Below are 17,537 nucleotides of genomic sequence, written 5' to 3'. Positions count from 1 at the left end.
GAATTTATTGGTATTATAATGAAGTGAAATTCCAAATTAACTAAAAAGTGCTTGCCTAATAAATATTTTCACGGTCATTCTTAAGTATCAGTTTGCATTTGACAATAATTAGTTACGTGTAGCTTCATAAATAAACAATGTACCATTTAATGATGTCTTTTAATTGCCATAATTAAAGCAAATGTAACCTCCAAAAACCCATCATATACATTGTTATTTTCGGTCTCAATAGATCTTTTATGTTGCATGTCAAATTAAAATAAAATTTAATTTATTTGCTCAGACGATTGAAAATATCAGATGCACATTTACATTTTTTTATTCGATAATTGAAAATACTGTTATTATATGTACAATAAAAATATTTATGAGTTTGCTAAAAATCTGTCGTTTTATTGGGTAGAATGATTCGCACTATTTGAAGGATAACATATTCGTAATAATGTTTTAAATTTTTTATGTTAGCCAGATTTATTGCTTTAATTAAATTAAATATCATTATTTTATAATGAAGACGAGTATTTCTATTTCAAGTTTGGCTAAGGTTTCGAAAGACGAATAGTGAATTCAAACAATTTTCTATTATGTTCAATGATTTTTGTTTTCATTCAATAATCAAGAGTTTTAAATATTTACAAATAATATTACGTTATATATTAATGTTATAGTTAATTAAATCTTAAAATTGAAAAGCATAATTGAAGATGTTTTCGATAATCTACATTTAAAATTTAGTCATCTTGAATCCTTTTTTTGTCTGATGCAGAATATAATAAAATGTATAAAAATATGTGGTATATATAAAAGTCTCATACAAATTTATTATATCATCTAAAATATTAATAATTAATTCGATAAGATGAATATATGTGTGCAATGTAAAAAATGTTATTTTAATTTCCTTAATAATCAGACCAATTACCCTAAAATACTAAAAATATAGTAAAAAATTGCCATTAGGACAACAAATTTGCAAATTTTTTAAAGTAAAGTTTATCATTTTTATCGTATCATTCATTTTTAAATTCAATAATAATCTATATAAAATATAATAATAAATTTGCGGAAATAAAGAATCAGTGACTAAACTATAATTTTACACGATAAAATTAACGATAATTTGTTTTTCCAAATAACAATTACTTACTCGTGTACCTCGATATCTATTAGGTACTTTTTTAATATCAGGAATACATTAATTGGATTATTGTTATAATTACCAGCAATTAGTTTTTGCGTACAAAATTCAGCTTTGTCATAACAATGATTTGTTTTCAAAAGTATACGTTGGGTACAGTTGTGACAAATTTTGTGGGAACGATTGTGACATGGATTACTTGTAGTTTTCGGGTGAAGTTTAAATATAAAAAATCTAACTTAACTAAGACAAAATACAAAAAATGAAAGAAAAAACAACTAAATAAGAAAATATCACAAAGATTTCTTGCTAACTTTGTTCAAAAAATTATGTTTTGTTTTATATTGTTATATTATATTCATAAGCAATGTTTGAATGATAAAGTCAATTAACAACCATTTGGTGTTTATACATATTATTTTTTAATCTATGTTTTTGCCTTACGTACTTTTCTTGTATGATTTTATCACTAATTCAATGTAATTAATGGCAGTATTTCAGTATTTACATATAAACAAATGTTCAAATTACAATTTAATTCATTTTTCTTCCAGCTAACTGGCAAATTGACAAAATTATTGATGATAAAAAAATGGCACAATCGTACCCAGACTAAACTCACTTAAATATGAAAAATCTGGAAAAAGCAGATACTGACTGAAATCACCTTATTTAAAAAGTCAAAATAAATCAATTGAAAACTGCATATTGTATATAAAGTCAAAGTTGGTTGGTGCTATTAATCTTTTCTAGAGTAATTTATTCACCCCATTTAAAGTCAAAGTAAAACCATTGGAAACTGCATATTGTATAAAGTCAAAATCAGTTGGTACTATTAATCTTTTCCAGAGTAACACAGAAATTGACTTCAGGTACATAAACATGCATATAATTATATAAAAAATCTGGAAAAAGCAGATACTGATTGGAATCACCCCATTTAAAGTCAAAATAAATCCATTAAAAACTGCATATTGTTTATAAAGTCAAAATCAGTTAGTACTATTAATCTTTTCTAGAGTAATACAGAAATTGACTTCAACTAGAGAGAAACATGCATACATTCAATTACCGCAAACTCTATCACCGGTCTAATGGTTACTTCTGAATTGCCTTCAAATCAGCGTACATACGTCCTTGAGCGAAAACTTTCTAATGTTCGATTAACTCTTGTCTACACACCACTTTGGTTACTTAATTTAACGGAATGCTCAATAGATTATTATTAATTGTAATAGATGATCGTTTCGATTACTCAGGTGATGCACTCATTCGTCCGTGGAATATTATATCGAGTATTCCAAGTTTAACAACTCATGTTCATGTGACATTACCAGCAACGGAAATGCCAAAATAAAGAGTTAGAATTAAACGGTGTTCAAAATTGGTGACCCATGAAGTAATTTATTGGATAACCAGTATATTTTATTAATAACATAAATAGCACGATTAACAAAAGTTGTAAATTGTTATTCTTACCTGTACACAAAAGGTCCAACTTCTGCTAGCTTTGGTTTTTCTCCATTGAGGAATCCGTCCGGATTCGTAATATTGAAGATGTAAACTTTAGTTAAACGGACTACACCTGGCTTTTGCCAGTAATGGTAACTTAACGAACCATTCCACAGCCTTAAATTCTGAAAAGAATAAAAAAAATACACATTAATTTTTATATAAAAATTTACAAAAACAATAATTGGCATAGACAAAACATTTTTATATATAGTACCCAGTTTTATGTATAGTACCAATTTTTTCAAGAACTTCAAAGTCAAACATATGTAGCTAAAAGTTTCGGTAATAAATGATGAAGAAAAAGCAAATTATTATCATTTAAATAAAGTCTAAAAATTCAGTTTATGAATATAAAAATTAGGAGTAAATTCTCTTTGATTAAATTTTTACAGAAACATAAAAAAAGTCTGTATTTGTAATCTATATTGTTCTAAAAATTGAAATTTATGAAAATCAAAACAAAGGAAAAAAATTCATATGGCATATTTTAATTGGTCTTGCAAATATCAGTCATTTTTTTAAAGAATGAATTTTCTGTTGATTATATGTGAAGATATATGTATATATTGATACTTACAATTGAAGATCGAAATAAGTGTAAAAATAATAGAATAATCATGAAACTAAATCAGGGTTTTTTAAACTATGGGTCGCGACCGCAAATGAGGTCGCATGGAAAAAATCTGGGATGTAAAAGATTTTAATGTAAAATATTTATATCATTTTATAACATGTCTATATTTTTGTATGTTCTCAACAAATTCTCAAATTATATATTTTCATATGTATATTGTTACCAAATAAATAAATCATTTAAAAATAATATTTTTTTCATATGTGTGGGGTCATCAAAAAAAACTCGCAATCATAAGTGGGGTCGCCTAAAAATTCGCAATGGTAAATGGGGTCAAAAAGGACAAAAGTTTAAGAAGCCTAAATAGTTTTATTTTATTATTTTTAACAATTTTTAACAAGATTTTTAGGCAACTTTATGTGATATATATACTAGCAAGCAGCTATGATATTATCAATAAGTATTGTTTATTTTTAATTTCACACAACACATGAAACTATTTGTAAATATTTTAAATATATATCTATTTAAGAAATTTATCTATAAGAATTTATATGTATCTATCTAGTAACTGCATTAGTACTTTATTAATTACTATTACTACTATACATAAACGATATTTTTATACTATATATACCAAGTACATCTAAAAAATAAGTGATTGTTGATATTTAACAATTATGTATTTCACTCATTGCAAAAAATGTACTCTATATAACATAAGCTATATTTTCCTTGCCGCTTCAACAGTTTGTGCTTTTTCTTATCTGTTTTTATAAACTTACGTTTACATATTTATTTTTAAATTATTACCATTCATAATCAACCTTGCTATTCTCATTAACATTAATATAAAATGTAAGAAATAATTCCTTCGTTTCAGCAACTAAATAAATGCAAAAACAAAAATCATAAACAATGTTTTCGCTATCATAAATTAAAATTTATTTTCAAAACAATATTTTATTGCAAAGTTTGCAAAAAAACATTGAAATTTCTCCGCCCGGTTTTTATTGTTCTGTAATCGTTGCGATAGAAATTTTTGGGCGCGCTAACTTTGATTTAATTGTTTGATAAAAACTGTTTTATTGCACATACAAACTTTCTAAGTGTACAAAGGTAATGGATTTAGTAAATTTATAATATGAAACTAAAAAAAAGTCTTGATGTATCCGCGATGTTATAAGTTTTAATTGAACAGCGGCACGAATATAATAATCATCGATATTATTTCATATTTTGGCTACGAATTTGGTTGGCATAGTTGTGAAATTCACTATCGTTTTAATTTAGCAATTAAATAGAACAAAAAAAAAATTAAATTAAATTCATAAATATATAAGTTCTAAATTTTCGCATTTTCTACTGAACTTTTAATGATAATTTCCCGCAATGATAATTTTTGTAACATATAGCATTATCAAACTTATGTACGAGTATAGTTATGTTTTATAATTATAATATATTATAAATTTTAATATAAATTTTATTTATTTTTGCTTTAACTTTAATTACAATAACAATTAACTCAATAATTGTCTAGTATTAAAATTTTATGCGCAAAGCAATAACATAAGGTAGGGCGGGGCTCAAAGATCCACCACTTATATCTCAAAAACAAGTAAAGTTAAAAAATTTTTAACAACAATATTTGAAAGTAGAGGGAAGAAGATGTATTATAACTTGATTCTTATGACGTCACTGTCGGGAGATAAACAGCTATGTTTGAAATTCCTATGTTTGTTGTTAGGTTTTTTGGTTGTGAGCATTGTTGTTTAGTTTACAAAGCTCGAATATAACTTTTAGGTATACGTTATTTGTTTTGTGAGATGTATTGTTTCTTAAAGTTAAATTTAACCATTTTTTATATAATCTCTATAAAAGCTTGCATGTGGGTGGTGTAAAAAGGACCAACTGCATTTTTACCCTGGCAAAGGTGTAAACAATAAAAAACAGTTAATAAAAAAAAGTAAACCAAGTTAACAAAAGCAATTTTACAAGAGTCAAGTTGGAAAAATAGTTATTCAAACTATGTTGAAGATTATTTCTGACGAAATACCAAATCAACCTTATATATTGTGTTATCTTCGTAAAAAATGCATCCATAAATTTTATTTTTTACATTGGTTGAATAATGTATGTAGCTAATATTTTATAAAATCTCTTTAAAATTAAAAGTAAGACATTGGATTTGTTTGCCCCTGGCCATCTCATTTTACTCCGCCTATGAGGTAAAAAGGACCAATGGACAAATTTTTGAAAAGCAGCAAAAAAACATTTCTGCAACGTCGAATTAGCTGGGAGTTTCATTGAGCATAGTCAGATAGTTATTTGTTTGATACATATTATATGTCATAATTTAATAGATTTGGTTTTCACAATATAATAACTCAAAGTCAAATTTGGACCCTTGTGCCCTGTCCTGCCTTATAATCATATCATCATATTATTTAATAAATTATTTTTATTTATATTATTATGTTGTAACTGTTTTATTCATAGTTTTGTATTAATATAGTTAAATGATGACACCTATCAAGTGTCGAAACGTATTATCAGTATTTTTTCAAGTGCCAGTATTTTTTATTAACTTCAATTCAATGTAGTGGCCGTTTAATTAACACAATTATACTTCATTAGCAATTTCTTTGAATCGATTGAATAAAAAATATTAATTACTCAGATGATTAGAAGATTCTTCCGCAATTTCATTAATGAAAAAACTCAAATTAATTACAAATTCAAATAAAAAGTCACATATCTTGTGTAATTTATGTGCATCTTCTTATTTCTATAATTAACTATGAGTTCGGGTTAAACCAGAAATGTAAAATTTTTAGTTAGTTTCATAGATCATTTGAGACATGTCTATAAATCCTTAAATTGAATTCAGACTTAAAAAGACACTAAGACATTTTACTTTAGAAATTAAGCCAATGAATACAAAATAGTGATTTATATAAAATATTAATTGAAAGTTACTCTTTAGCAACGATAATTGTTTTATAAAGTTTCTAACTTATTTCAACTTTTTTGTTACTAGCAACTAAAAATCGTGGTGTGGCCTTACTATGTCTTTGTTTATAGTTATAACAATATTTGCTAATAAATGTAACTTTAAGTTTGAAGATATTTATTAAATACTTATATACATATGTTAGAAATTCATATCGTTGAGGAGTGTAAATTTCATATTTATATATATATATATATATAAATTTTATAGCCTTAGGTATAATTTACAATAATCGAACAAGAGTAAAAAAAACGATCTGCTGATACGAGAAGAGAGAACTTCTGTCATAAATGTACCTAGTATGATTTATGATCGACCTTCTCGATACATTCACATGTTGCAAAATATCAAAGATGTGTTGAAATTTTGTAAAAAAGTAGTTTAACTCTTAAAAAGTTACTATTTGAATCGATAGAAAAACCTATGTACTACTTTATTTTAGTTGCTACATGCGAATTGTGTCATTATCAAGCGTAATATGAGTATTGTGTCATTAATAATAGAAATCGAAAATATTGTTTTGAACTAATTACGATGGTCTAACAATGTTTTTGGTAATTTGTAGTTTTTGCAAGATGTAAATAATGGTACCTTTATCAATAAAAAATTGTATTGTATATTTCGTAAATTCACTTATTGACATAGAATCATTATAGAATATTTTAATATTTATCTCTATATAAATATTATAGAAAATTATATTATAGAAAATATTTATGAACTTTACCCAGTAATATGTTAGCAAAAATATTGATTTGACACGTATAACCTAGTAGGTGGTAGGTGTATACTAATTACATACAAATGTAGGTAGCAATAATAAGTGCTAATAAATGCATATGGAAGTGCATTTAATTAAAAAAAAATCAAAATGATTAATGTACAAAAATATGTGAACAAAATAATTTAATTAATAATTTTATTCTATTCTATCTAATTATAAGTATTGTAATCCTTACTATAAGTAGTGTCAGAATATTTTAATATTATGTATTCTAAGTGCAGTAACCCTTAAAACATAAAAAAATATTCATACCTAACATTTGATATAATATTAAATATATTCTGTAAATGATCGAACTAAAGATTTGTATTTTTACTAAATTTTTTATCATTTCAACTTTTAACATGTAATTTTTTATCAACTATTTCACGATTTTACAATCCTGATTAAATGTGTCACCTTTTGATGAAATTTGCTAGCACATTTTAGTCCATTTTCTTAAACGAGGGTCTTTCAAATTTAAATTTTAAATTTTAAATAGGGTAGAGCGGGGCTTAAAAGTCCGCGGGTGTAAAGGTTCACCACTAATATATTAAAAACCAGTGGAGTTGGAAATTTTTAACAACAATATTTGAAAGTAGAGGGAATAAGATGCATGATCAGCCATCACCTTGATTCTTACTATGTCGCTATCAGGAGTTTAAATATCCATAACAAAAGTTTTTTCTCCAGTTGTTAGTTTTTTTGAAATAGTAAATTAGGGTTACAAAAGCAATTTTACACAAGATAAGTTAAATAAATACTTATTATAACTATGCTGATGATATTTTTGAGGAAATACTAGATCACAGTATTACTGTGCACCTCTGTAAAAAATGTACCCATGAAATTTATATTTCGCATTGGTTGAATAATGAAGCTATTATTTCGTATATTTCCTTTAAAATTAAAAAATAAGACATTTTATCTGTTTGACTGATGGTTTTTTACCTAGCCTATAGAGTAAAAAGGACCAGGTGACACATTTTTCAAAAACTTAACATAAAAAACACATTTCTACAATGATGACTTAGCTGGGAGTTTTACTGAATATAGTCACATAGTTGTTTGTTTGATGTGTAATTTATTATTATATGATTGGTTTGGTTTTCATAATATAATTGTTTAACGTCAAATTGGATCTTTGTGCCCCGCCCTACCCTAAATAAATTAACAAAAGGTCTTAATTCTTGAAAACTTGGAGCAATTGTATCACTATTCTTGTCTGTGGTCCCAGAATGGTTGCGAATCCAAAGTTTAAATAAAAAAAATTAATAGTTAACCACAATAACCAAAAATTTATTATAGTCTAACCAAATGTTTTAGATTCCACTAAAAGCTCAATTTTTAAACTACATAGAATATTTTTTTTCTCGATTTTTTTTTCATCGTAGTTTTATCGCTTTGGTTTTAGCTTTTTAGACACCCTGTATACACCTATATACACAATTATATAAAAATAAAACTTTGCGCCTGATCACTATTTTCTTCGATATTATTTTCACAACTTGTAATGTAACTTGTAAAATTACATGAACAAATACTGATAATAAAATAATATTAATTCATTGCTAATGTAATTTATTTGAATTGTCTTAATATTTAAACATATATCACAAAAGAAAAATACTTTTGTTTTTAAAACGATATATTGGAGTGATAAAACTTATTTGCAATATCTATATTTATTTTAATTCATTAGACTAATCATAACTTATTTAATAAATTTGCTTACTAATCAATCATATATCAATCAAAATATGAAATGATCGACTTTGAAACTTCTGGTAATTAGCCCCATGACATGCAAATGTGTTCCGCACGAGTTGATTTATCAATGACTGCACTGATGATAACTTGAAATATTATTATTTCGCAGCATTATGATTATTTTCATATCTTATAAGTAATACGTATGCCATTTAAATGAATGTGGCATTTAACGAACATCCCATTTAGTGGAAGGCTTTCAGCAATTGGAGATTCGTTATTTGTAGTCGGTACAAATCGCTTTCCGATAATCGTACTATGTAATTGTTTTATTAATTTATATGCTAAAAATCTATAATTACTGTTCTGTAGAGTCTTGAAATTTATAATTACCATTCTAAGATCAAAAACTTGCAGTTATGTTTCGATACTTCGGACAAAATAGATGAAAAACTAGTGGTGCATGGAATCATTCATCGCGCAAATTATTTTTGAGAATTTAGACACTTTTGAAAAAAAATGACTTCTTTTGAAAAAATTGTTTTTTTTCTATTTTGAAAATTTTGATTTTTTTTGAAGCAATCTGTTGTAGAGATAAAACATCGAAGCGCGTGAGCGCCGCGTCGAAGTCTAACGGATAAACATTGATACGGAACCAATAGAAATTCAAACAAAATTTGCACTAATTATTAAAATATCTGATTCTTTGATGTGCATATTCATTATATTCATTTTCGACCGCTAAATGGACTCTTTTTTACATTTTTCATTGAATCTCCGAAACCACTGGACCCGCTATTCCAAAAATGTAATCAGTTCTTCATTTTGTCATACACACACATACATAGACACATACATTCATTTTTTTTTAAGTTTGCCCAAATGTTCAGAAAGTTTTGAAATGCAAATATATATAAAAATGTATTCACGATTTTTTGGCGATTACTATAACTTACCCTACAGCAAGTTAGAAATTAGTTACATATCATTTTATGGCATTTTTGATTCCAAGTCATAATATTTTTTTATTAATAATTTAGAATATAAACAATTTTAATTAAGAGGTTGGAAAATACTTTCAAGAAGTGCGAAGTGTTACTTAACTTTGGTAATTGCAAAATTTCTTACAAATTGTCAAAGTTATTAAATGCCAAATTTTTGGAATGATGTAGAGTTTTCAATAACCTACTTATATTTCAAGTTCTTCAAATATGAACATTTTCAAAAATACCAATATTTACAAAAACTGCATATTTTATATATAGTTTATTGACATATTCTGAAAACTGAATTTTTAATTAATCTCAAAATAATTTTTAATATATTTTAACAATTGTTACAAATTTTCACAAAAAAAAGTTTTAGGAAATTTGTAGTTCTTGATTAATTTTATGAACATAATAGTATACAAATTATAAATTAGAAAGAAGTAGTATTTTTTTCCAAACCGCAATCAGTACACCACAAATTGGAATCATTATCTTGAGAATTTATTACTTTTATTACTGTTAGAATTTATCAACTACATAAGATAGGTAAATATTTCATCTACGCTTTTGACACAAAACTCATCATTTTCATTTCAAATATCATAATTGATCAATGCGCTAATGTTAAATAAATCATATGTAGCATTTTTGTTTGACAGATTATTTCATGCAAATTATTATAATTATGATTTATGACCTTCAACATATGAGTCTAACTCGCTTCTGGCTATATTTTCAAAAGTTAAAATATTTAGCACTTGGCATTGAATTACATAATCGATAGCATTTGCGAAACTTTTGCAATTAGCTGGACCATTATTATTTTTTAACAGTAACAAATCTACTTCATTGTAAATTGCTTTTTAATGCAGTTTCATTAAGATCAAACTTGGCAAACATTAATTATCGAGTAGCAAGATTTATGTATGTAGAAACACTTGAGATGCTCTTTTCATTATTCAAGCAAGATTGCAATATTAGTAATAGTTGGACCACATTCTTTAAAATTGCGTTATATGCAATTTGAAACTAACTGACCGTACCAAAAATTGCAAGATATTCAACAAGACACTTCATTAGCAAATAAAAAACTTTATTGGTGAAATATATTTTATAATTAATCTATTCATTAAAATTTGTTTTAGATAATAAGATAAGAGAAAGAAAAATATTGCTCTTGGATATTTATTAAGTTGCATAAATTTAATGTTTTGTTGAAGTTAGAACGTTTTTTTTTTCGTATAACATCTAAAAAAGCTTACACGAGGGGTGGGATAAAAAGAACCGACTAAACCCCAAAAAGGAGTAAAAAAATAAAAAATAGCAAAAAAAAAATAAAATAAGTTAACAAAGTATTTATTAACTTATATAAATTTAATGTATTGTTAAAGTTGAAACGTTTTTTTTTCGTATAACTTCTACAAAAGCTTACATGAGGGGTGGGATAAAAAGGACCGACTAAACCTTGAAAAGGCGAGTCAAGACGTAAAGGAGACAAGAAGTAAAAAATATAATCGCAATTGAGTCAATTTATGATAGAGTATTTAAAATTGAACTGATTGCGATCGAATTATCAATGCAGGTTTCGGTTTTTGTGTTGCAAATTCTTGATCTAGGTTATGAACAAATAAAACAATGCATGTTGTTACTGTTAACACTATAAAAGATTTTCGTAAGTTGGATTATAGTCGGGCTTCACGCTTTCTGAATCCAAAAGAATTATTAGGATTTCTCACTTTCGATGGGATTGCCAATTAGAAGTTTGGCAATTTGATCATCGTTAGAATTACCTACCATCATTAGAAAAAGTTTGATATATATTTAAGGATAGAATGGTATATAATATTTTTATGAAAAACATGATTTTACACTAACTATGATTCACGCTACAATAGATAGTTTGCAATTATGAATCTAATTTTATTTATAGATAGATAGATAGATTATTACCAATAAATTTCCATATAAAAGTAATAAGGATTATAACTAATTCACCGGTTCATACAAATCAAAACGTATAATAAAATAAAATGGGATGAATTTAATAAACAGCATACATATTAATATTTAATATATATGTGTATTAGATGCATCCGATGTTTATTAAGTAATTCAGTATATCTTATAAATAAAATTCTTCTGTAATGATATATGTAAATATACTCCTCCTATAAACGATTATTCGGATTTTGATAAATCTTTCTTAAGTTTGTTAAGAGATTTTTTAGGATGTATGTAATTTTAAAAATATAGTAATATTGTAGAAATAAATAAATATACATTGAAAACATTCAGACACATGAGAACTGTCATCTGCCAAAAATGTCGATTCACTTGAAATTTGAATTTGGTTCAAGCGAGCCTAAACAATATTAGTATATAATATAATATATTAGCGAAATGTAGTATCTACAATATCATTTTCAAAAACCAGCTGAGATGTAAAAAAATTTAATTAAAACAATATAAGATAAATGTATGTTAGGCAGATGAAATTTTATAATTGTCTGTCGGGTCATCTAGTTTATATATAATATCGGAAGTTAATGGGATATTTATCATGCTCTTTATTATTTTAAATAAATTTTTATATCTTACTTTAAAGAGATTATAAAAATGGAATTATAGTAAGAACGCGTTAAGTGTTTTGGATGTAGCATATATTTATCATTGCTTCACTAAAGTTTCAATAAAAACGATTTTATTTCATTTTACCAAAAAATATTTCTAACTTTTCATATTGCATACATGCAACTATTGTAACAAATTCTGATAATATAAGTGATATATTAAATTTCATTAAATTATTAATATATTTTTTTTATTTACGTGAACGATTTATCAAAATTGGAATGTCATTATACTAAATACACTAATTTTTATTAACTGTCTGCAATTATTATTTTATATCATTGCTTATTATTTGAGTCATTATTTAGTCATTTATTATATATTAAGAATTTGTACGAAAACAAGTAAAAAATTACACGTGCATATCATCTGCCGATCATCAATATAAAAGATTTTTTTATAATGCAAAAAATAATAAACTTGCCAAATAATTGTGGTATTGAATAATTTTCCATGAATAGATTTATTATTTTGCAGAAAATGCGACGTCTGGCTATTGTGACGAATAATATTTACAATGTCTAACTTTTTTTTTACTACTATGAATAATATGTATTTAAGAATAGTACATTAATTCCGCGTAGTGCTTGAGGTAATTGTAGCTTGTCATATATCTTCGATATGAATATCTCATATAAACATAAATGTAAATAATTTCACCTAGTAATTTCATTTGTATTATCTTATGTTTTAAATTTTTATTCTATTTTCTAAGATAATATAAAAATTAAGGTTTGTCTTATTTAAAAGTTGTTGCTAGTACATAGGTAAAATGCTGCAAAAAATGCTAATATATTTGTTCAGAGCATTAGAACCCCCCTTCGAAGCAAAAATGTTTGGATATTGTATTTATCTAAGATTGGTTTGTATGTATAAGATGAACGAGTAAGGAAATTTGCAGGTACAGGTTATAAATTTCAGTTATACGTTATAAATTTTATATAACGTACATATATTAGAATCTAAAGCAAAATTTAAGCCTGTAAGCCTTATATTGCTTACGCAATGATTAATCAGAATTTTGACTACAATTCGGAAAGACGTACATACTAGCATTATTCTTTGAATATTCTTCAGTTTTTTGCATTTTGAATCTGGTCTTTTATCTATTTAAGTAATACATGATCACTTGGAAATTTTTAATAACTATTGGAACAGAACGTTCTTTTTATTAATAAGTAATCATTCTATTACAGTACAAAAGCGGAAGAAAGATATATGCCGAGTTTGCGATTCTTAACCTTTTGTTACTCCATTCCGGGCATTATTATAAATAATTATAACGTACGTTATCATTGTACAAAGCCAAGGCCGCGATGAATATTTGCAAGGTTACAAATATCGCGGATGTAATCAACTTTATTTGATGATTTGAGTCAAATTTATTTGACAGGTAATAAAGGATAAAAACCGAATAAGGAAATTGTTGCCACAGGTGTGATGTAAAGAATGCACCTTTGTCCCTCAGAGTTCAAGAACTTTGCAAATAATCGGTAACAATATTGTGTTAAAAATTTCAGAACAACCGACAATTTTGATTGTTAACCGACAATTAGAAAGCAATTATTTTAAATGTTAATTCAATTGTAATAAGGGATTATTTTTATAATTATTGAGTTAATTCTAATTAGTTAATATTTCATTTACATCAAAATATAAAGCTGAAAATGATATATATAAACCCGAATCTTGGCGATATGTTTACAGAATAAAAAACACAATTTATGTGAGTATTACAACTGGGAAGTGTATGTACAATATTATTATTATAGCAAATATTATATTAAAATGGGTTTTCTTGCAAAGTATAAGATAAAATGAAAATATTAATTTGGCATTTTAAAATAATAACCTAACTCCAAAGATTTTATGTTCATAAATTACGAGTTCACTATACTAGTAATATTTATACGTAATAATAGTAACACAACATTGATTAAATAAAATTGTAAGTTTACTTATGAAACCTAATTTCTAATATGTAATTTGCGAGAATGTATATTACAAGTGAAAAGTGTTTTAGCTACATTGGCAAGAAATTTATCAATGAAATTAGATAATTTTATTGCAAATGCCAAATATAGCCAAATATTTTTAATGAAATTTCATTAATATTTTATTAATAGTATGTAGTTTTATTAGTAAATTTAAATTACTCTGTCGAAGACTGGACAGTGACTTTTATTCGGATTATTATTTATCAAAATAATTGAATCAGAAAAAATCAATGTAAATTTTGAATTTTGGTTGCAAATAAATAAAGAATTTTTAATTTGGTAGTTAAAGATTTGTATGAATATTAAAATGTTGTTTTGTGGTTTGTATGAAATTTTGCTGGTATATATAATTAAATTATTATTTTATAGATAGTTTCCAAAATATATAATAGCAGTTGTTTAAGTTTTATTTAACATTTCATTTAATATTGCATAGATTTATGACTGACACAAAATTATAATAAAAATATGAAATTTAAATTAGTATGCTAACTTTATGTGATATTGGCTATAGTATTATAGTTACCTTTAAAATTATATAGTCTATCCAAGGAATACTTGATAACAGAATTCCCATTGCTAATGTCAAAATTCCTAACATTATCACCATAAGACGCCCTGAAAAAAAAATTAAATCAATATTGATATATAATAAAATCAATTGACACAAGCATTTAAATACAATATTCAAAATATTGAATTTCATATAAATATCAGTTATTAATTAATAGAACAGAATATTAATCATTACCTCATCAATATTCATTAGATTTAATACGAATGCGCTATGAATACAAAAATTACAACCGTGAAATGTTAATATAATTAACATTTCACGTTGTTAGACAGGAACCATTGAAATTCACACATCAATATTGAATATACTTATCAACATAGTGCCGAATTGTCACAAAAATTGATAATTTAAGGAAGTAATATTTGCATGCAAAATCAATTTACGCAAGGTTAGATTTTAGTTTTTTTTACCCCAATTTTATAAGCGTTAATTAATTAAAAAAAATAAAAACATATATAAACAAAAATGACAATAAAAATTCATATAGTTTTTTGATTATATTAACTAAAGAAAGCTTGAGAACGACCATCAATGTTTGTATTTTAGTACAAGTTTGTAAAAAAAGTAGTAGTATTGCTACTTAGGAAAAAATAGTAGTATTGATAGATTATGGAGCTATTTTCATGTATGAATTATATTGCTTTCAATCTTTTTATTTTTTTTAACTATTTATTACAGTAATCATAAATACTTCTTATGCCATAGTATAACAGTATTTGCATATTAACATTAAGCTGCATTTTGACACTAAGCTGCAAATGTGGATTTAATAAGATATTACAATGTTTTAAATACAGGGTGCACCAAAAGTACTTTTACTTTTCATCAACAACGTCTTCGATTTTTTTCCAATTTACAGCAGTATCGAAATAATTAAGGGCCTACACAAATGTTGATGATGTGAATTTAAAAAAATTAAAATAATTATAAATAGATAAGTGATTCATTTTTTAAAATAATATTTATTATAAACTGAATAGAAACATGGTAACAAAAGTTTGGTCTATTCTAATGCATCCTTACGATGGGTTATTCTAATTGAATATTGTATTTAAATAAACTAATTGTATTCAAAATAAATTATTAAAATTAGTTTCAAATTACATTAATATCTTTTTGACTTTGGCTAAAAAATAGAAATCTATAATTTAGACATAAAAATGTTGATTAATCCACAAAAAACGTTAATAATATGATTGGTCGATATATAACTTCAATAACATTATTTGCTAACAAAATGTGTAGAAGTATAAAATATAAAGTAATAATATTTTAATTATTTTTATAGGAAGGGCAAGAAATTGTATTTTTTCACTGGTGTCACTCATGCCAATTTTAGTTTGTTACATCTCAAAGTGCTAATCGAATAAAAAAAATAATTTTCTTGTATAGATCATTTGTGATAAAAAATGTAAAATATGCAGTCAGAGCAAATATAGAGACTTCGTACAATATATTAATATTCTTTGAATAAAATAATATTAAACCCAATAAATCTGCGCAAAATCAAGTTTACTAGAAACATCATCCTCACCGTAACAAACATAAAAAATGAATAAATAAATAAATAAATAATGTTCATACGATCTGGTAACATATCAAAAGGACGCAAAAAATAATAATAAATTAAAATTATGCATATTTACATAACAGATGTGTAAATTTATACAAAAGCTTATCGTAGAATCCAGATCAATTTATCATCACTCTGCTTAATTATAATTATACGTTCTAAATTTTTTCATCCATTTGCGTCAGGAGCTGATTCATGTAGAACAAGTGAAGATAAAATACAAAAACCAGTTGCGATATGAATAAATTAATGAAAATAAATCACACATTATTAAAAATTATCACAACTGGTAAAAAATTGCGATAGGAATCCAGAAAATCCAGTTCCATATGACAAGAAGAGAATTTGATTTTTGGTGGGTTTTACTTCCTTACTTAGTAATAGTAAGGTTATGGTTCCAAAAGCAAATGTATAAGATTATATTTAAAAATCAATATTTATGTGTTTTAATAACCTTGATCATAAATAATTTGTAATTCCATAAATTAATTACAACTTGTTATATATTTGGTTATAATTTGGCTATAAATAGATTGTTATAAATTATAACAATATACTTTAGTAATAAAATTAATCTGCAGAACACAGATCGTCAATAAGTATATACAAGTTAAATATGAAAAGTTGAGTATGGAAAATTAAACAACATAAAAGACTCGGTTTCATATTCTATTTCTGAGATGCTACTGGCTATATTTCAAGAATTATAATAATACAACATTAGTTACACGTAAAATAAATAGATAAAAATGAAATAGCTAAAAATAATTTCAATAATTTACTGACAGATGAAAATTAAATTGACTTGATTACTTTTTTTCTATGCTTTGAACTATATAAATTAACAAAATCATATAAATATGAACTACATTTTCAAAATATAGATGATAACTATCTCTATTTAACTTGTGCAATATGTTTATTTTTCAATAATAGAGAACAAATTTTCATTGAGTTTGTTTTATTTTATGGCCGTAATTATTTTTAAAAGAAGTAATACGTATTTAATTTGTAACTGAAATTTTATCAATAAAGTTAATTCGCGACTTGTTCC

The 17,537-nt window shown here is 25.1% G+C and overlaps 1 protein-coding gene across 1 annotated transcript in view; it reads right to left on the bottom strand.

Annotated features, from left to right (window-relative positions):
• LOC113370539 (scavenger receptor class B member 1-like) overlaps window positions 1-17,537 on the bottom strand; it is a 132,296-nt gene that overhangs the window by 17,145 nt on the left and 97,614 nt on the right. The window contains exons 3-4 of the mRNA XM_026611217.1: window positions 14,860-14,951; window positions 2,618-2,775 (exon numbers count right to left, since the gene is read on the bottom strand). Coding sequence (XP_026467002.1) covers window positions 2,618-2,775; window positions 14,860-14,951 — 250 coding nt within the window. The remainder of the gene's footprint in view (window positions 1-2,617; window positions 2,776-14,859; window positions 14,952-17,537) is intronic.

This window comes from Ctenocephalides felis, unplaced genomic scaffold (genome assembly GCF_003426905.1).
Source record: "Ctenocephalides felis isolate EL2017-DRISC unplaced genomic scaffold, ASM342690v1 CF-g0.4_SCAFFOLD_01492, whole genome shotgun sequence".
Taxonomy (NCBI): domain Eukaryota; kingdom Metazoa; phylum Arthropoda; class Insecta; order Siphonaptera; family Pulicidae; genus Ctenocephalides; species Ctenocephalides felis.
Note: the sequence above shows the minus strand (reverse complement) of the source record. Positions and strands in the feature narration are given on the sequence as shown.